General features: G+C 37.5%; 1 protein-coding gene across 1 annotated transcript; it reads right to left on the bottom strand.

Moving 5' to 3' along the window:
* Positions 1-1,261: 1,261 nt before the first annotated feature.
* On the bottom strand, positions 1,262-13,384 carry LOC311593977 (amine sulfotransferase-like). The gene is made up of 7 exons (XM_084775404.1): positions 13,281-13,384; positions 11,004-11,155; positions 9,213-9,421; positions 7,676-7,802; positions 6,569-6,663; positions 3,616-3,802; positions 1,262-2,073 (listed from the first exon to the last, which is right to left on the bottom strand). Exons 2-7 carry the CDS (start codon positions 11,143-11,145, stop codon positions 1,952-1,954), a joined length of 882 nt encoding a protein of 293 aa, XP_084631530.1. The 5' UTR covers positions 11,146-11,155; positions 13,281-13,384; the 3' UTR covers positions 1,262-1,951.
* Positions 13,385-22,168: the final 8,784 nt, after the last annotated feature.

Here is a 22,168-nt window from a genome sequence, read left to right as displayed (position 1 = left end):
TATGTTGAGTAGTTAAACAAGATTTATAGGAGAAAATGAAAATTTTCTTCTTAACATGATGTAGTCTATAAAAGAAAAGCTTTACATCCAAGGCAGCAGAACATCACCTGCAAATATAGGTATTTGCCATCACATACATGAATTAATAATGGTTTTTAAAGGCGCCATTATTTCTTTAATATGCCCTGAGCTTGCTTCTTTTATTTTGTGAATTAAACCTATTATTTCCACTCCTACTATATCTGCCTCTAACTTGTGCTGTTCCCTTTAGCTTCTTAAATTTATTCCTTTTTATTAGTTTCTTTGTTTCTTTGTTCCTTTGTTAGTTTCTTACTTTCTTTGTTTGCTTGTTTCTTTCCTTCCTTCTTTCTTGCTATTGAGTCAAAGAACTCCTTCACTCAATGACACTCCCAGACAGTCATTAACACCTACCTATGTCCCCATCAAACCTATTCATCTCCTTCTTTCTCCTCTTCCCTAGTCCTCTCCAGCATCACATTCCCTTGGATTTTGCCCTCCCCTCAAACTTTCATCATAGGTGTGCATGGAACACGGCGATGTCTAGATTCAACAAGGTGAAGCTAAGGGAAAAAATACCAACACTACCTAGAGTTAAGAAGAAGTATTACTATGGTTGGTTATAACAACAACTTCCCATAAATCAAAGTATCTGAGTAGGGAGCCTCCCTGAATAAGGATCCTGCCTTGGCTGTTTGGAAAGACGCTCCCCAATTGTGTCAGTTTTCTGTAGTAATTTAGAGAAGCAATGGTATGACTAAAGGAAGGTAGTTCCTCCACTTGTACATTCGGCCTTCCTTCTTGTCACCCTGGTAATTTGCTGACTTGCTGCTGCTGCTGCTGATACTGTCCCTGATATCAGAATCAGGGTTTCCAAGATTTTATTGATGAATAGGGAGCCACAACTCTCCATGACCTTCCAGCTTTCTACTACCAGATCAGTGCAGCTTAGCCACACAGGCTGGTGGACTGGGAAACGCAGGGTTATAGCCACACATGCCTGCATGCTGAGACAGCAATTGAGGACTACCCTCAATGCTCATGTACCCATAGCGAGGACATAGCTCCTCGGTTCTCAGGTTTTCTCAGCTGAGGCTCTGTTAATGTTACCATATTAAAACTGGCAATAAATTCACACACACACACACACACACACACACACACACACACATACACACACACACACACACACACACACACACACACACTTAATCCATGAGGAAATGCTTCGGAGGCATTTAAGTGAGTTCCAGATACTTTATTGATCATTATTTCAAAATGTAGTTCACAGTATCAATAACACTGTAATTATGAGTAAAAGAATATCCTAAGTCCATTATTCACAAATGTTGAAAATAATAATAGCAATCCATTGTGTAATAATACAAAAATAATTCAACAAAACTCATCAATAAAAATTTATCCTTTTTAAGTAGGTGAGTCCATCTTCCCTCTTCTATACCTGTTATCTTAATTGTCAGTTCTAGTTGTCTTCAATGCTTGACTACAGTTTTTGAAATTAAAATTTTTAATATTCCTCACACATTCTTGACTGAGCAAAAGTTAAAGTTTTATTGTATGAATGGGAAGAAGGTTAATGTTTCTTGATCCAAAACTTAATTGTAGATGATGAAGATAAAACATATACTGCAAAATACTATTTGCAGTATTTTCTCCACCACAAAGGATCATGATTTATGTCATTAGTGCATGTGCCCATGCTAAGTCAGAATCAAACTAATATAATGTTATGATTTGAAATAGCTTATTAGTCTCATTGTACTTAATTAATGCATAGTTTACTCATTTTGTACCTTTATATAGCTTGATATGTAATGATTAAAATATAGTAACATATCAATATTGTGGTTACAGTATGGCTTCTGATGAATGGATTTTTATGGTTATTTTTTTCCAAATATTAGATAGAATTCTAGTCTTCATTTATATCCCAGATAAACTTCAAGGGAAAATTTTTCATGTTCCTCTTGAATATCATGTCAAATCTTTCACTCTGCTCCACAGTCAAATAATGCTTCCAGTCTCCGATGGTACCTAATGTGATAAGCACAGGGACAGCACAGTGTAAGTTAGTGGACCTACCAAAGCAACGGTCACTCTAATCAAGTTCAGTATCTTCTGCCACCCATGCAAAATAACTGAGTTTTCTGCTGAATTTGGAACCTCACTCTTCTTGAAAGAAGGATGAGCACTGAAAGAAATGTATGCAATACCACAATTAACACACTAACACATCAAAGTCAGAGAGGGCACCATAGTTGCCACTACTGTGATTCTATAGAATAAATTTTTGCAATCAACTTCACCAACCCTTTAAAATGGAAACAATAGCATGATATTTTCTGCTATCACATGTGATTGCACAAACAGCATTCCTTACATTTGTAATGGATAGAAAATTCATATTGGTATGAGAATTGATGAGCAGTGGCCTAGATAGAGAATAAGAAGTAAAGGGAAGTTAAATGGGAGAAGAGAAAAAAAGCACATTCTCATACATTACCAAAATCTAGACAAATTGAAATAAAACACTTAAAAATTATGTACAAAGAGAGTGTCCATCCCCATAAAGGTAAGTAATGAATTACTTAAAGTAATCAAAATACATGTCTAGTTATGCTATAAAATGCTGCATGAAATCATTTCCTGAATTAAAAACCTGAGTTTGGAGAATAAAGACTTAGGGAGAGTCATTCTTTCTTAACAACTTCTGACACATAGTAAGGACATAGTGACTGGATATGGCTGATCTTACTTGTATTCTCAAGACTTGGGAGGGAGAGGCAGGACTAAGTGGGAGGGCATCCTCAGTTACATAAAGCAAGTTCAAACCCAGCCTGAGACTCTTGAATAAGACCGTGTCTTAAAAATGGAAATCAAATATAAAATGTTGTTATATAATTTTGTTTCAGTTGATAGGGTTAAAAAAAACCTCTATAATTATTGTGTGAAGTTCTGTGAATTTTAAGTAGTTATGAAGAAAAAATAACACTTATGGAAAGAGCAATTTAGCCTCCTGAATTTCAAATATACAGTTTATACAGTATGGGTTTAAAAAAATATAACCAAAAGAAAAACAATAAAACTGTGAAAATTGCCTCAAGTCTAATCCCAACATTTCCAAGCAAGAGGTAGGAGGAAACCAAGGTCTAGGCTAGCCTGAGCTCACAGTGTCTGTGATGCCAGCCTGGACCAAGCAGGATGACTTTCTTTCAAAATAAAATAAGAAAGCATAATTTAAAAATTGCCTCTTCTAAAATATCCATTGCCTAGTTTGATATACCAATATACTTTAAAATAGTTGAGTCATATGAGCTATACAGAAGGAAATCCATACTTATTAAATAACTAAAGTTATATTTATTTATTAAAATAGTATTAAATTTTAGGTGAAATTCTTTGTTTTTTTTATCCACTATGTTTTTTTATGTTTTTTGGGTCCCCAGCGTCTTTAGCTCCTGAAGAAACAAATTGCATTCCCAGTGTTATTGCTCCAAGGACACAGATTCTAGAGACTCTCAGTAATCTGTCTAGAGACTCTGGGTACTCTGATTACAAAACACAAGTGAGTCTAACCTTTGCGCATGACAGTGCCTTCGTTTTCGTTCCTCTGAAAGGCATGATCTACAACCTGTTCATAATTTGCTCGTGGGTCAGATTTCATGGTCTGAAATGTAGCTTGTCTCACAACAGTATCCACAACTTCCTCACTCAGTTCTTTCTCCAGAAAACTGCAGATTTTAAGCACTGAGCTTCTGAGGTCCTGAAATAGTCATGGGTTGAGAAATTAGTGACATTGTAATAGAAGTATGCACTACTGCCAAACATGAGACATGATTAGGTATGTAATTGAAGATCTCCTCTCTGGATGGCAAAGATGGCTCAATACAAGCAAATGAGGAAATGGGATTATATCAGGGCAGGAAAGTAATTAATATGGGTACTGCCAATGGCTACTGGAAAATTTTTTTTAGTAAAACAGAACAGTATTAGAAAGAATTTTCTTCAAACACAAAAGGCTACATATAAAACACAGATGATATCATAATCAATATAGAAATATATAAATATCTTCAAGTGACCATGGGAACAACTCAAGCTTCTCTGCCTCTACTCCTACAAAGTTGGGGGATTATAAAGGAGATAAACATTGGTGAACAACAAGAAAAGCAGAAGGTGAACTGGAGGCATAAGATGTAGCTCAGTACTAAGCAGGTCACATGGTGTTCAATTTAAAAAGTTCACACAAAAAAAGAAAGTGTTCACAAATAACTATGACATTTTACAATGACATATAGAACACAATCTAAACCATACAAACGCCCTGTGATTGTGTATGCATTATTATGAAAACGGCATCCACAGTGCATCAGTAACAGCAATAAACTTAGCATTAAAGTTAACAAGCGCAGCCAGAAATTACACAAATGTCTATGGAAGAAAACAAACACAAAAAAACAAACAGATAATCTACATTCAGTACAGTTTTTAAAATCTCATTAAAAGTAATAGAACAAAATATTGCAAAATTTATTGGAAAAGGCATTAAATATGTAAATGACCTCCATATAGTGGTTAAATTTTATGTATTCATACTTTCTGATTGCAAAGGTTAGTAAAAACTACTGGGCTCAATATGATATAGTAATTACATAATAGAGCATGTGAACAAAATTCCTTACCAGGATGCATTAATGCATCCTTTTAATGTACTGTTAAAATTTAGATAAATGGCTCAGCATTATATTACAGTGACTTGTAACCAAGTATTGGATACAAATTCCTATAATAAATTTGTAATTGTGAAATTATGACTTTCATTTTGGTGAAGCAAATATCAACAGCCTAAAAATTCAAATAGAGTCTGAGAAAATGTTGGTTGCCATTTTTAGTACTCCATTTTTGACTTTAAGTAGGCAATCCAAATTAAAAGTCAACCCAGAATACTCTAAGTTAAAATACATCACAGATTAAAAAGCTATGTCAAACATCTACAGAATTTTGTATCTTGTATATGTGTCATTTCTTTGTGAAAAAACACTGAACAAAAACAATGTGGGAGGAAAATGTTTGTTTTGGAGAGAAGAAGACAGATTAACTCCTAGCAACACCTAGCCTACCTGAAAGAAGATGATGAGAAAAGATGTCTGTAATTGGAAAAACATGGATTTCTTTTTTGAGAATACATTAAGTGCCAGTTCAGAGGAACTGAAAATGCTTCCCAAATGTGAAGAACTAATGAGTTTTAGAGAGCTTGATCCATAAGAGAATCGCAAGATCATGCAGCTGAGCAGTGTTGGAGTGTAGGAGAGCTTTCTAAGCTTGCTACTGCCTTAATTTCTTTTTAAGTGATCATGTGAAAGACATTTATGTCGTCCACACAATGACTACATCATAGTCATTAATTTATTTCTACAAATAACTTTGTTGTGTGGTGATCATGAATGGACATGAAAAAGCAAGGCAACGTGGCCAAGAAGAAATAAAAGCACCGTGATAGAAATAGAATAAGTAATGTTACAAATATTAAAATTACCTGAACGTTTCCAGCAAAATTTTGTTTATTGCCTTCAAGGAAATAAAAGACCAAAGCAAAATTTCTCCAAAAATCCTGATTCTGGCTGAAAATGTAACTCAGGAGAATATTTGTACGGAATGTAGGAGACACTGGTTTTAGTCAGTGGCATAAAAAAAAGGACAAATAAACAAAAGTAGATGACCGTGATGACATATCAGATAAGACACTGAGTGGGTTAAATGCATTCACCATGGAAAACAGTGGGGCTCTTACACAATAAAAATAGGCCCACCATATATACCAGTAAGCCCATTCCTCATTATATAGCTAATGAAAATAAAGTCTGCATTCCAGACTCTTATAGGCATCCAATGTGAATGCACACTTCACTACAGTCAAGGCATGCAATGTCCTTAGATGCTTATTAATATAGAAAAGAATGAAAGTGCAATACATACATCAATTGGAGTATTATTTAGACACAGTGAGAAGTAAACACCAGTTGTTGGGAATGGATGAACCTTACAAGACAGATTAAGTGAGACCTGGCAATACAGAGAAATAGTTACCACATCTGGCTCCCATGAAGAGGGGAGTAGGGTGTGGGATGTCTGTCATTCTGAAAGATAAACTATGATTACTAAAAATTAGGAAGAGTCTTGAGCAAAGAAAACTGAGAGTGTAAGACAGTGGATAAGACCAATGCATGCTTTGCTCACAGAGGGCAACACAATAGTGAATCTACTAATACAAATAATTGAATATTGATAAAGACTTGAAAAGGTACATCTCCTCTAGAGACCTATAATTGTCCTGATTGACACAGGTGGGTACTCGAAAGGAATCAGAAGAGACATCTTCAGGGAGAAAGATCCCCAAGGCATTCACATTAGTAAGGGAAGGGTTGAAAGCCAGAAACCCGATCCCACAAAATGCCCAAGGGGCAGTGAGGAATGGGGGGACCTGGGAGTGTGTAGTTTAAATTCAGAGATGGGAACATTCATGTCTTACCTTCTTCATTTCTTCATAGCTCAGGAACATTATGTTGAAGTCATGTCTGTGTTCATACCAGCCTCTAATGTGGTCAAACCAACGGCTTCCAAAAACTGAAAGGAAATTTACTCAGTAACAAGTCAAGGCATCATACTACTGAGCAGCAAAGTCAAGTCTTTCTTTTCTGGTTCACACTATTCCGTATTAAAACTGAAGCCTCTACTATTGAATCATCATATGATTATTTCAAGAGTTGTTTTTTAACCAACTACACAACGCTCAGACCAACTTACCTTGAAAAAGTCAAGGGTCAGGAGCTGGAGACACCACTCAGTGAGTAAGGAACTGGCTACTCTTGCACAGGATCTGAGTGCTGTTCTCTGCACTCACATGGTGGCTCACACACCAGCTATAACTCCAATTCCTGGGAATCTGATGCCCTCTTCTGACCACTGAATTCCCTGCACACGTGTGTGCACAGACATACATGCAAGCAAAATACTCATAAGATAAATCAATCTCAAACCCTTTCAATAAAGAAGTCCAAGGGTCTGACTTTAAAGATACCTTTAAGGGAACTTCTTATTTCTCCTATACCTGAAGGCATATGTCTCCATTTCTTCTAGTCTATAAGATCTCTGGACAGTGGTATTTCCTTGCCATAAGAGACAAAACTTGAATATAACAATAGAAATGTGTGAGATTCTGATTCCACACTCCATATGGCTTTTTCATTCATCAATTCTCCTCAATAATGGCAGGAAAAATTCATCAATATCCTTACAAATGTGTGTCATGCGAGTTCAACTTCACTCTCAACTTTAGCTTTATGATACTTCCTATGCCATTATCTAGGGAAACAATGGATAAAGTATTTTTAAATATCTTATGGTCTTGCCAAAATACCTTAATAATACAGTGTTGCAAATTTGACAACCTTCAAATGGTCCCAACACTGGCAGGAAAACCATTGGTTTTGTTTTTCTGGTTACATTGTTTGAAAATCATAGCTCTTTATAACCTTCCCACGGTCCCCTCCATCTCTTGGTTATGTCTTCCCTAAATCTAGACGGTTTAAATATCATGTGTACTTTGTAAACAAGTGAGAGGGATAAATGTTGTTACCTTTTCCATCCAGAAAATTGTCCAGAAAATGTTCTATGGTATATGTAACTTCTATGAAATTTATCAACTTTGAAAAATGAAAAAAGGAGATCAAAACATCTTTGGGATTTCTGTAAAGATAAACAATCTGTAGGAAAACCCACCATGTTTCATTAGAAATTCATAGTTATGCTGAAAAGTCCTGAACTGTTATACAATAGTTCATTATACGTATTTCTCCAAGGTAGTATTTATGAAAAAGTAGTTAGTTATCAACTTATTTTTATGCTATAAACAGTCAATGAAGAGTTTCATTTACATGGAGTTTCACACATGCACAAAAGCACAGGTCAACTTTCTAGAAATTATATTATTTGTAATGTTTAGTGGGTAGTGGTGGTGAGGGGATCTGGAAGGACTTGGGGTAAGGAAAGCATACTGTTAAAATATATTTAATTTAAATTGTTTTAATAATGAAGATATCATAAAAATAGAAAAATACATTTTTGCTATAAAAGGCCCATGTATGATAATACTAAAGTTGAGAACGTTATTAATAAAATTAAACCACGAGGTTAAAATTCATAGAAAAGGCCACCAGTATAAGTATGTTAGAATACAGAAGTGACAGGATTCAAATCAGTGGGAAAACTAACCCAAAGTTATAATAATGAAAAACAAGGCTAATTTTATAGACCTTTCACAGAATCATGGCTGATCATGGTTAGTAAATAACAAACACGTTTAGTCTTGTTTGTTGGGGGTTGGTCATTATTTTTTGTTTTTTGTTTTTTTCTTGTTTTTTTGCTTTGTTTTCAAGACAATGTTTCTCTATGTCGCCTTGGCTGTCCTGGACTCATTCTGTAGACCAGGCTCGCCTGCAACTCACAGAGGTCTGCCTGCCTCTGCCACCCAAGCATTGGGATGAAAGGTGCTATGCATTTTAAATGCTAATTACTGAACCACAACATCAGGTCCCTGCTCAGATAAGGACATTCTTGGCTATACCTGCCCTTGTTGTGTAAACCTTGCTCCACCTAATTTAAAGTGGATTGGTTCATAAAATATGCTGAAGCATGGTTTTGGCAGAAAAGAAGAGCTGGAGTTTTGTTGTTATGAGGGTGGAGGTCCCCAAAGAGGGCGCAGAAGGAGGTAAAGGAGAAGAGAATGGTTGGATTCCAGAGAAGACACTCATGTGAGTACCTGGAACATTGGATGGGAAGAAACTCAACTGATAGTGTGATAACAGAGTAATTATTATGTTCATTTCTATGCTTCTAGGAGGAAAAATAAGTATTCATACTTTTTCTGGTTTCAGAATAACTGATTATCCCCACTTTTCAGAAATGCAGTGCCACCTCTGTAAGTAGAATACTCTCACACTTGGGGTTCTGTAGTACAATTCATAGATGTAGACTCTCAGAAGGCTGGTGGAAGAATGCAGGTACAAACTAAAGAATGTTTGCATGTTCCATCATGGCACAAACACTGAAGTAATAATATTATTCACAAAGCAAAGCATTTTGTCTGTATAGGAAGCCAAAGCTCTATGACGTACTTTAGCTTTTTTGTTCTTGAGACCTTTTGGTACTAAGTAATATGGAAGGTGGGAAGAGAAGATGCGAGGTGATGGCATTTTCACATAGTCTAATTTAGAATTCTTGTACTCAAAGAATGGTGCTCTGTCAATTGTTAGGGTGTTTTCAGTGCTGTTGCGGTGACCCTCAAAGTAAATGGAGCTGAGGATCTGCTGAGCCCAGATGGTACCTGTAAAAAAATATATAACAATCCTGATGTAGGTTTCAGCAATTAGTATCTGTGGTAATACATTCTACATTAAAGCAAATGGTGCTTTTAAAAAATATTCCCTGTATGCTAATGAGCAAGTGTAGTTTTCACTTGATTTTATCTCTACTTGGGTGTACAAATAGAAATGAAATTCTCTGAGTTCCTTTTTTGATTTTAGAGCTCTTTTACTCTGATTTCATTGTAATGATCATTTAAATTATTAATATATATTCTTTGTACTCTAAGTTCCATGGGAAATTTTTAAAATTCTAATTGACATACACTATTTGTAGATATTAATAGGTACGGCTATATTATAACCCACATGCAGACATTGTGCTAAAACTCACATCGGAGTTAGTAGCATTACATTTTTACTACCTTTTTTGTTTATTTGTTTGGATACTTATTGCGCAGTTTTCCTTGACCTGGTGTGTGTGTATACGTGAGGGTGGTGAGTGTGTTGTCTTTGTATGTGCATGTGTGTGTGTGTGTGTGTGTGTTATGCATAGTGTGTCAGAGAATTTATACATGCCCATATGTTAGTGCATGCATGTGTGTGAGTACAATGGCTTTCTGACTTGTTTGGGATAAGGTATTTGGTTGTTTTTGAGTCTGCATTCCAAATGGCTAGTGACATTCTGGGAATCATGTCTCTGCCTAGGATCTCACCATAGGAAGCACACAATTAGAGAAACACATAACCACATCTGGCCTACAGGTGTTTAAGTGACTCCCACTCAGGACTTTATGCTTGCAAGGCCAAGACATTCATTCACTATGCTCACTGGGCCATCCTCTGACCTTTCAAAGGACTTCTATGGCAAAACAGTGTACAATTCCACAGTCTGTAGGATTCAGGCACCTCCAAAAATGAACTAATTATTTTAAATTATGCAAAATTTTGAGATTTTATTTATATTTAAAAATCTTACAAATTACAATGTACAGATTAATAGTTTTATAGAATTAATAAATTTAAGGATTCACCTTCAACTACGTTAAAAGTAAGAACAGAGACATCCAAGTGTGGCCCCTGCAAACTCAGAAGTGACGATCATATTAGATTTTGCCTCTCTGCAGCATATCACCAGCTCTGCACCATTAGTCTGTACCTATGGATTTCAATCCACAAGAAAATGTGTGTGTGTTTGTGTGTGTGTGTGTGTGTGTGTGTTTGTGTGACGTGGACCTTAGTTCCTGTGGAAATCTTTTAAAGTAAATGATGTATGGTAGAAAATTCATCCAAGATTATGATGCATTTGGATTAGGAAGAAACTATTTCAGACTGTCATTCTTGTCTACCACATTGACAGGTCAGTGCTGACCTAGTGTCTGCTCCTGGCTCTAGATTGCACCTCTCATTCCCATAACACTTCTCCTCACCATCAGCGTGCATAGTACATGCACGGATGGTGGCCTTCTCTCCTACAGATACATTTTGTCTGGTCATTGATTGTTATGCAAACGAAGGTTTGTTGCTCTTGGTGAGTGGAGAGGAGCAAGTTGGACACATAACACTAAAGAAGAGGAGACATTAGTGACCACTCCTGGTGCTTACCAGATTTTGGATATGTGACAATGAAGACATCGTCATCTCTAATCTCAAAATCTTCCATCTTTTCTAACTTCTCAATGTCTGCAAAGGACTTCAAAAAATTATATCCTTTAAAGTTAAGCAAATATCCATTCGTATTATCCATAATTAGTCACCTGGAATTAAAACAGCATTTATTCTTTGTATCAATTATCATACAATAGTGAATAAGAATAACTGAGAGGTCAATATGTGCCAAGAACCATTTAGCTATCATAAGTGTATAAATATCTACTCTATAAAAAACAAAATGCATAGGTTGTATAAGCTAAATTTCACAAAATATTATAATGCTGTATTTTTGAAATTGCCTTGTTAAATATGAAGAAATAGAGAGTAAAATGTTATGTATATTTTCCTGTAATTGCATGTGGGATGGATTTCCACAGTTCTAAACACATAGATGAGAAAATAAGGCTACAAGATGTCAACCAAATTTTTCAATGTTGCTGAGCTAGCCACCCAAGGCTTCATACGAAAAATTTGGGCACAGAGTCCACGCATATAATATGGAAAATATTGTATTTGTATTACCTCATGCATTCATTTTTTCAAAAATAAGAAACCCTTTAAGGTGTGCACTTTGTATATGGTACAGAGTTTGCATAACCTGCTCTCACTGAATGAAGCTTCTGACACTCAAATACTGTGTGGCTATTTGAAATTAGTAGCACCAGCATATAGGCTTCTGAAATGATATTTGCTTAGAATTACAAGGTCTCCTATGACATTTGTCAAAATTGAAATTTCCAACCAAAGACTCTAACATTAGAATACATTTTAAGTCTAAGTAACAAATGACCTAAAAATGTAAAGCAAACAATCTCAAGACATACCTGATCTTGTCAAAGTTTGATCAAACCAAATCTCTCTGCTGGATCTGCCAGAGAATTCTCTCCCTGGAGTTAGAGTGGTGAGAGAATACTCACAATTCCACTTTTACCTTAGCACTAGTGTGCTTCCATTCAGTTGTTTATTTAAAGAAAATTCTTTTTTTTCCTTTTTTTATTAATTTATTCTTGTTACATCTCATTGGTTATCCCATCCTTTGTATCCTCCCATTCTTCCCTTTAAAGAAAATTCTGTTCCCAAGGAATTCACTTAGATAAAATCTGAAAATATAGTGTTGACTAATTTCCCTGTCAAGAAACGTTTAATTTGGTGTGCGGATGACGTGAGTGAGACAATCACTTTCCATGTAGTTTAGGATGTCCTACAACTACAGTCCTGGGAAGCCTCAATGTGCATTGATGCTCTTGCCTGTACTGGGATTACAATCATGTATAACATGTCTGACCTATGTCTTTACAGACATCTATGAGATACACAATCACTTACATTAGATTCTGCTGCTAGACTCTGTGGGGTGTAGACCGCAATTAAAGATGCCTTACAAGGCCCACATACATTGGCGGTTCCCTGCCAGGCAGGTCAAGTTAAACCACCCTGACTGTTGAGTGCTGGAGATAGAAAGGCTGGGCTGAGGAAACACACACACACCCACACATGCACACACACACACGCACACACACACGTCTTTCAGTAGAGGTAGGTGTCATTGGTATTGAAAAAGAAATTCTCAATTTATCCTTTGAAGTGTGCTAAAAATTGCTGAGGTCATAAATCTGATCAAGGGAGAATCTGTTCATACAGAATATTGCTGAAAGCAAAGAGGAAATAGAAGTGAGTCACTGTTTCTTCTCACCTCTCACCTATCATCCACAATAACTACCACACACTCTCTAAACAGCCCAGCCATTGTGTATTCCATCTTGACTTTCTGGTAAGGAGTATCAGAACACGTTTGTAAGCCCACTGAAGCAAAATTTCTCTTGTTATTTATTCTGTTCAGTTGCACACCTAGGCTGCATTTTATAAGATTGAGAAGGAGAAGAGGAGACAGAAATAAAGCAGAACAGGGAAAAAAGGAAAAGACACAGAGAGAAAAGATTGAGGAAGAGGAAGAACAAAAGGGAGTAGAAAAAGGAGAGAGAGGAGAGAGAAATTCATTCTCTAAAACAAGGGTAATAAGAAGTAATGAAGAAGATTCATTTTACAAATGGACATCAGAGGATGTTAGTGATGGAAGGAAACATAGTTCTTTATGGAGAAAGTAAATGTAAGTACCCTTCTTATGTTTTCTCTGAATCTCAAGAAAAACATTAAAACAACAACTTTACTGAGAGGAAAAAGTATTAAGACAAGGACTCCTTATGAAGCCTTGGTTGGCCAGGAACTCACCAAATAGACCAGGCTCATCCCAAATTCAGAGAGATATACGTTCTTCTGCCTCCAGACTGCTGGAATTAGAGTCATGCACCACCATGCACAGACTTTGTAAATATAATTGTACACATATTCTGAAGAAGCAAGGGAGAACCTTGATAATGCTTGAATCCAGCCTTCTTTAAAGATCAGCAGATAAAGAAAAATCATTGCTGATGAAGCATTAAGAAAAGCAGGAATCAATAGGTTGCTAGTCACTCAATAATCCCTTCCATGTATTTACTGGAAAACGGCTGGTGTTACATAAAATAAATTGAACTCAGCGTGATAACGTAAGATTTTGTTAGTTCTGCAAAATTCTTATCACATGTTTTCCTTTTGTGATTGAAAGAAGTTACACATTAGGAGATTACAGTTAATCATTATAGAGAACTGGAGTCCAAATTTCACTTTTACTTAACTATGAAAATTATTAGGCAATCTGAAAGGTGTTTTGGGGGATTTGTTGTTTGTTTGTGTTTTACAACTATAGCTCGAGCTTGCTTAGGTAACTTCCAGCACATGATGGTCATAAAATACTTTTAAGAATATTTGAGAGGCTAGTTCCAATGATTTAGGGCTTTTTGACTCTTTTCTTCATCTCAATTCATGCTGGTCAGAGTTTTTGGTTTTGTTGTTGTTCGGTTTTTGGGTTTTTTTGTTTGGTTTTTGATTTTTGTTATTGTTTGTTTGTTGTTGGTTGGTTGGATGGTTGGTTTATATTTTTGTCCAGATGACAGAAGTTAAGCAATCAGAGAAGTGGAAAATGAAAAGGGAGGGTTTGTCAATCTGGCATCTGTGGGTGTCATGGGGCAGTTTCTCAAGTAATGATAGAAGTAAGTAGCTGATTCCACTGTGGATAGTGTCACCTTAGGGTGGATAGTACTGGGTTGTACAAAAAAGAAAAATACCCATTAGCAAGTCATGTAGTGAAAGCCAAAACCTGCATTCCTCGATGGTGTCCACTTCATCTTCAACATCCTGATCTTTTCTCAAGTTTCAGTCATGACACTTCCTTTGATGATGAGCAGTGATATGGAAGAGCAAGTCAAGTAAATCCTGTCCTCTTCAAGTTAGTTTTGGTCATGGTGTCTCTTCACAATAACCCTAACTAAGATGCAGTGTATTAAGCCACTGGATACTAACAATATTTTGGACTAAAGAGGGATCAAGTATTAATGAAAGAATATAGAGTATAAGTATAAGTCAATCAGTAGGAAGAGATGTGAAAAAAAACAAGCAGAGGTATTAAGGTTGTTGCCAATACTGTAGTTCAAGATTATCCTTAGATAATTCATTCTTAAATGTTTGGGAATCCTGAAACAGAGCCAAGTTAAAAAAACTATCAACTATTTTTGTGTTTGATGGATAATACTATGTTTGACTTAGAATTATTCATATGGACCAATTGAGTAATAACAGAAAATTATAAATCTAAAGCTCAGGAAAATGATCTATAAATATCATAGGTATTAATTTGGATATTGTCAGGAATTATATAAACGTTTCCCTTTTAGTGTTTTGACTATTTGTATTTGACAGCCTTGAAGAAGATATCTTTCCTATCTTGGTGCATCTAAATTTCTGAATGTAAATCAATCTCCTTCACATATTGTCATTATCAGCTTAGAACACCTACCTAGACCTAAAAACATCCTAACCCCTGAACAACTAAGCTTCATTGTAAAACTAAGCTACCTGGACTTCAACTCCCTCACAGACTTGAGGAATAAACTTGATTACATGAGTGTGCTGCGAGTGCAGGTTAGTAGCTTTCCAAATGAGCAGAAGAGAGAGACAGTTTTCTACCTGAATAGTCACCCAAAACTCTCTAAAGTTGGAACATCTTCTTCAGCCTTCTTGGTCAATAAAGCTGACAGACATATTTGTGAGGCAGGAACTATTGAGGACTTGCTTAACCTGTCTTGGCAGAGTTTAGCCATCGACTCTGCCTGCATCCAAGCTTGCCCTACTTTTACGCTGAATTCTGTCTCGGGAGAAATGAGGACGTTTTCCCCAGTGGCTTGTTTGCCACATTTGAAGCCATCTCCACAAGAAGGTTCTTTGATGCTCATCATCTTCATTGAGGTAGGCTGACTGTTTCCAGCAGTTAATTTGTCTCATTGTCAGTGAAACTTTAAAGTAATAAAAACAGTTTTAAATGTCATGTTCTGCATGTTTCTGAGGTTTTTTGAAGACTTTGTCTTTCTATAGAGTCATATCTATCTGCTATGCTTAAGATGTATATTTTTTGTGATAAAAGTAGACTAGCAACTGACATGACCATGATTTAATCTACTAACATTTAATTTGTATAACTTACTTCTCCTAAAGAGCTTGATGGCAATTTCAAAGCATTGAAAGTAAACCTTGAATTACAGTTGATTATATGGGTGCAATAAGTCATATAAGAGTGTATATATAACATACATATACAATATATATACAATATATGTATATTGTGTGTGTGAAGAATAATCTTACATTTGAATTCTACACCACTGTATCTAGAACTTATTTTGCATCTATATACAAAATCCTATCTCAGTGAATTAAAACTCTCTTGTGAGTGGCTATTGAGGCATTAAGCTGAGGAATAGACTCACTAATCTACTTTTTGTTCTATCTTTCCTGTCCATGTCTATTTTCCCCCTTTTTTCTTTTCAACCACTTTCTCCAAACAGAATGTCAATGTCCAGTATGCTACGAGGAATGCATCCTGTTATGTCTGATTCAATGTCAGTGTCTCATTCTTTTGTCCTGAAAGCATATAGTTTCTCACAATCATTATACAGCCCTAAAATTATAAGTGTATGAAAGGTGTGCATGGTGCATTGGAACAATTAAGGCTGGAATTCTTCTCTTTGTATGAGCAAAAAAAGAAGACATCTGTAAATGTTCATTCAAGCCATATGAAGAATAGCATCTAATAGGATTTCATAGGTGTTCTTTAGTCAACAAGAAGCACTGTCTATGCCTAGACATTCACATTTCAGCCAGTCTCAGAGCTAGTCCCACACGGTGAGATTAGCAATATAAGTCACCTGCTGGTTCTGCAGTTCAAGTTCTTCCCATCCTGACTGTGGCCCCCTCCGTCATTCCCTCCCCATCCCGTTCCTCCTCTTAGTACTCAGACAGGGGAGCCCTCTTCCCCTAGTATCTCACCTCAGCCTATCAAGTCTCATTTGTATTAGCTGCAACTTCTTCCTCTGTAGCCTGGCATGGCTGTCTTGTCAGGGGGAAGTGATCTAAGTTTGGTGGCCAGAGTGCATGCCTGAAGTAGTCCATACTCTTCAGACATGTGACCAATAAGGAGACTGTGCTGCTACTTCCAAGCAGTGGTCTAGGTCCATGTCACACATGGTACTTGGTTGATGTTTCTGACTCTGTTTTGTGGTGTAGTTATCCTGTATTATGTGGCTAATATCCACTTATGAGTGAATATATACCATGCATGTCTTTCTGTGTCTGGGTTACCTCACTCAGGATGCTCTTCTCCAGTTCCATCCATTTACCTGCAAATTTCAAGATCTCTTTTTTTTTAATAGCTGAATAGTATTCCATTGTGTAGATGCACAACAGTTTCTTTATCCATTCTTCAGTTGAGGGGCATCTAGGTTGTTTCCAGATTCTGGCTAGTACAAAGAGAGCTGCTATGAACATTGTTGAGCAAATGTTCTTGATGTATGGTGGAGCATCATTTGGGTATATTCCCAAGAGCGGTATGGCTGGGTCCTGAAGTAGAGTTAAAGCTAATTTCCTGATAAAGCACCAGATAGATTTCCAAAGTGGCTGTACAAGTTTGTACTCCCAGTAGCAATGGAGGAGTGTTCCTCTTTCCATATCCTTGCCAGCATGTGCTGTCACCTGAGTTTTTGGTCCTAGCCATTTGGATAGGTGTAAGATGGAATCTCAGACTTGTTTTGCCTTGCATTTCCCTGATGACTAAGGATGTTGACCATTTCTTTAAGTGTTTCTTGGACATTCAATATTCTTCTATAGAAAATTCTCTGTTTAGTTCCTACCTTATTTTTAATTTGATTATTTGGTTTGGTGGTGTTTACTTTCTTCAGTTCTTTATATATTTTGGACATTAGCCCTTTGTCTGATGTAGGTTTGGTGAATATCTTTTCCCAGTCTGTAGGCTGTCATTTTGTTCTATGACAGTGTCCTTCACCTTATAGAAGCCTTTCAGTTTCATAAGGTCCCATTTATTGATGGTTGATCTTAGGGCATGAGCTGTTGTGGATCTGCTCAGGAAGTTGTCTCCTGTGCAGATAAGCTCAGGGCTCTTCCCCACTATTTGTCCTAACATATTTATTGTGTCTGGTTTCATGTCTAGGTCTTTAATCCATTTGCACTTCAGTTTTGTGCAGGGTGATAGATATGGATCTATTTTCATTTTTCTACATGTAGCCATCCAGTTAGAGGAGCACCATTTGTTGAAGATGCTATCATATTCCCATTGTATGGATTTGGATCCATATATATATATATATATATATATATATATATATATATATATATATATACATATATATAAACTCATATATAGATATATATGTAATTTGTAAATTTCACATCATACACTTCGATCCCACTTATCTCCTCATCCCCTCATTTCTCCCCTTCTTTCTACAACTTTACCTCAAAGAAAACAAACAGAAATCTTGCCGGGGAAGCTGCAGGGTGATGACGTTCCACATGCAAACCCTTCTGTCTACACTGCTTTAGTTATAAATGTTGAATGGAATGAGTCTTTTGTCTGGTTTGCGGACTGTGGCTTCTGCCACACTATCAACACTAGATCCTCCACAGGACTCCTCTCAGACACCCAGGTGTTGCCCTCTTCCAGGCAGATCTCAAGCATTGGATCAGTATGAATGTCCTTTTACATGATCCAGCAGTTCATAGAATGGCTGGACCATGATGTATGCCTACTTAGAGCTTTGAATCTTGGCCTGGGTGGAAGCTGAGCTGCTCAGCCAACCAGGTCTTTCATGCCTGTGCCATCAGGACCAGCACTCCTGCCTTCCCCAGCAATGGTAAGGCCAGCTCTCCTGCACCCACGCCACCAGGTGCAGGTCTACTATGTTTGCCAGACAAGGTGTGCAGTCCATTCTCCTGTGTGGGACAGCTGGTGATGGATGGTGCCAGGTTTCATTTTTTCATGTCCTTGTGGCCAGCTCACCCACTTGCTACAGGTGACAGGTGCAAGTGGGGCATCTCTCCCATACCCTCACCACCTCAGTCAGACAAAGGGGCAGTGCTTGCTCTTCTAAATCACAACCTTGGGGTCTGTTCACCTTCATCTCCACAACCAAGGTCAGCTCTACCATGCTCCCAAGGTGAGGTGCAGGGCCTGCTCCCTTAAGTCCTGCAGCTGGTGAGGTACAGGGTCAGTCCTCCAGAGTGACACATCTGTGAGGGGCAGGGACAATCTTGTTACTAAAGACTGAGCTTGGTTAAAGTTAGTTAATCAATGGCCAGAGAAGTATTGCTTTGAAATTACAATGAACTTGTCAAGAGAAATGTTGATGGGACATGTTTATTTAGGTGTGAGTTTCAAAAGAAGACTATATAATGAGTAAGTTGAGTGTAATTTCCTTTTGTATATTTATTTTCATCTGTTTTTGAAGAATATGTTTGTGTAGTATTTGTTTTGAAAGAATAGATGACTTGAAACTGTGAAGGCATCTTTTTCTTTTTCATTCTTTCTCCCTTCTTTTTTTGTTTTGTTTTTGATTTTCATTTTTTGGACAGAGTTCCTGTGTGCATCCCTTGCTATCCTGGAATAAATTATCTCGATCACAGTGGCCTGGAACTCACAGAAATGTGCCCAGCTCTGCTTCTCCAAATGCTGGGATTAAAGGCGTGTCCCAGGACACCTGGCTCTATCTTTTTCTAATGTAGAAATTTTTCTTAGTTGGTATAAAAAGGCTAAGGTAAAAGAATAAAGATCTTAGAGCTTTTCTCCAGGCAACCTATGTATTAATGTGTATATATTCATAGACATCATATATGCACATGTATGAATATACATACATATGAATATATGCACAAATGTATGTAGATGTAAAATATTTGGAGCTTTGTACCATCAACGAAATGTGTATATATGTATGTGTGTCTCTGTGTGTATGTATGAAGTTGTTGGCTCATGCCCATTGGAGCTTGTTTCATCCACCAATTGTATGTGAGTATACGCCTGCTTTTTATATTGTAGATGACACCACATTCCTTTTTTTTTCTGTTTTTTTTAATTTATTTTTTCTTGTTACATCTCAATGGTTATCCAATCCATTGTATCCTCCCATTCTTCCCTCCCTCCCCGTTTCCCCTTCTTCCCCTCTCCTATGACTGTTCCTGAGGGGGATTTCCTCCCCCTGTATATGTTCATAGGGTATCAAGTCTCTTCTTGGTAGCCTGCTGTCCTTCGTCTGAGTGCCAGCAGGTCCGTAAGCAGGACTACATTTGTGTCACATGATATGTAAATAATTTTGTCATAATTGAATGACTGAACTCAGTGTCAAAGCTGGTCTTTGACAGCTAGCTCTCCCATATCCATGATACCAGAGACACCTCTCTGAGGGGCAGGGACAACTCTCCTCTGAGTGTTCGCCATAGAGGGACAGGGCCCACTCAGCAAAGCACAGCACTTGGCTATCAACATGACCTCAGACACATCCTAGATAAAAATTATCACCAAGGCCTTTGATGGTAACTCAAGCCTCAGACATCAACACAGACCCTGTGTGTGATATGAACACAGAACCAGAATTGGCCTCTGGCAGTAGCATGGGCCCAGTTGTCACTATGGTCTCAGGTGGCAGTTCAGGCCACTCAGAACAATATGAAGATGATGTTATATCTTCCTGAGTCCTCTGAATGTGGGGGTGACAGAGCCACATCTTCCAGTATCTGAAGCCCTTAACCTCAAGTGAGGGTGAGGAAGGTTCCCAATGCCTTGCGAATTCTCTGCTCGCTGGCACATTCTCTGTGTTTCTCTATTTGAGAATATCACAATACTCTTTAACAGAGGAACACTGAAAAACAAAGATAGCCACCGTACAAATAGTTAAAAATATCCTATTGGTCAAAAGAGTCCAAAGGCAAACAGGTTGGCACAGCCTATTGTGAATTGGCCAGAGACCTCCCAAGTGTCAGATCTGAAACAAAGTTCAAATAATGTTTTGCTGACACTCAAAAGTAGAAGCAAAATATTTATCTGCTGCCAGAGCACAACAATGTCCCTCTATTAAATAACTTTAGTGGGTGCTTTGCACTTATTTTACCATGTTTTTTAGGTTTCAACATTTCTTCTTTTGAATTATTAATATAGTCATGTATTCACTGTAGGTCCTGGTTGTAACCCTCTCCCTTCTCTCCTCTCAGTCCTGCTGTCCTTTTGCCTTTTTTCCCCTCCTACCTCCCCTAATCCACAAAAAGGGAGCCCCTCCCACCAACCCCACCCCAGCTCACATCGGGTCTGAACATATTCTTTTGTCCTGTAGCCTGGCAATGTGGTCTCATCAGAAGGGAAGTGATGAAAAAGAAGATAACAAACTCCCGGTCAGAATAACACCTGATCTCCTTATTAGACCACCAACAAGAAGCCTGAGGTGCTCATTAGCTACATCTGAGTCAGGGCCTAGGTCCAGTCCAGTCACGGTCCTTAGTTGGTGCTTTAGTCTGCACAAGCTCTCTGGGCCTTGGTTAGCTGGGTCGTTTTGCCTTCTTGTAGAGCTCTTTTCACCTTCAGGTCCTATGGTTCTTTCTCCCTCCCACTTTTTCTTCAGTGTCTGTTGTTATGTCCTCCTTTTCATTTCTAGTTTTACTAATTTGGGTACTCTCTCTCTGTCCTTTAGTTATTTTGTCTAGTGGTTTGACTGAGTACAAGATGTTATTTCAGTTTTCTTGTATCTGTTGAGTCTTGATTTATAGCCGAGTATGTGGTCAGTTTTGGAAAAGGTTCTGTGAAGTGTGAAAAGAAGGTATATTCATTTGTTTTTTGAGAGACTGTTCTGTAGACATCTGATAGGTCTAATTGATTCATAATGTCAGTTTTTCTAGTTATTTCTCTGTTTAGTTTCTGTCTCCATGATCCGTTCACTGGTGAGGGAGGTGTGTTGAAGTCTCCTACTATTAATGTGTGGTTTGAACATTGGTGATATGAATGTGGTTGTCCTTGCACTGGGGACATATATGTTCACGACTGAGACATCATCTTTGTGGATTTTCCCTTCATGAGTATGAAGTGCCCTTCCTCATCTCTTTTGACTAATTATGTTTGAAGGTCTACATTATTAGATACTAAAATATCGACCGCAGCTTGCTTCTTGTGTCTGTTTGCTTGGAAAATGTTTTTCCAGCACTTTATTCTGAGGCAATGTTTATCGCCATTGTTCAGGTGTGTTTCTTGTATGCAGCAGTCTGACAGATCCTGTTTTTTGGAACCATTCTGTTAGCCTGTGTCTCTTTATTGGTGAAGTGAGATCATTGATGTTCAGAGACCAAAGATTGTTAATTCCTGGTGTTTTGATGGTGCTGGTGGTGGTAGTGTGTGTGTGTGTGTGTGTGTGTGTGTGTGTGTGTGTGTGTGTGTGTGTGCGCGCCTGCGTGCGTGCACGCGCACGCAAGCGCCTTAATTTTCATTTGGTGGTCTGTAATTATTTATTTCCTGTGTTTTCTTGGGTATAGTAACTCTTGTTGGGATGCAGTGTTTTCTGTAGCATTTTTCCTAGTGTATCTGCAGGGCTGGATCTGTGGATAGATATTGTTTAAATATGGTTTTGTCTTGGAATATCTTATTTTCTCCATCTATCGTGATTGAGACTTTTGTTGGGTATAGTAGTTTAGGCTGA

The sequence above is a fragment of the Acomys minous genome (assembly GCF_964271855.1).
Source record: "Acomys minous genome assembly, chromosome: 3".
Classification (NCBI taxonomy): Eukaryota; Metazoa; Chordata; class Mammalia; order Rodentia; family Muridae; genus Acomys; species Acomys minous.
This window is presented reverse-complemented; position numbering and strand designations above follow the sequence as displayed.

Bases quoted from the DNA above. Each gene is read 5' to 3' on its own strand.
- LOC311593977 (XM_084775404.1), bottom strand. From the start codon at position 11,145: ATGGATAATACGAATGGATATTTGCTTAACTTTAAAGGATATAATTTT. The intron at 9,422-11,003 runs GTAAGCACCAGG...ATTTTTTTACAG, and splicing joins TGTCACATATCCAAAATCTG to GTACCATCTGGGCTCAGCAG. The intron at 6,664-7,675 runs GTAACAACATTT...ATTTCCTTTCAG, and splicing joins CAATTTTCTGGATGGAAAAG to TTTTTGGAAGCCGTTGGTTT.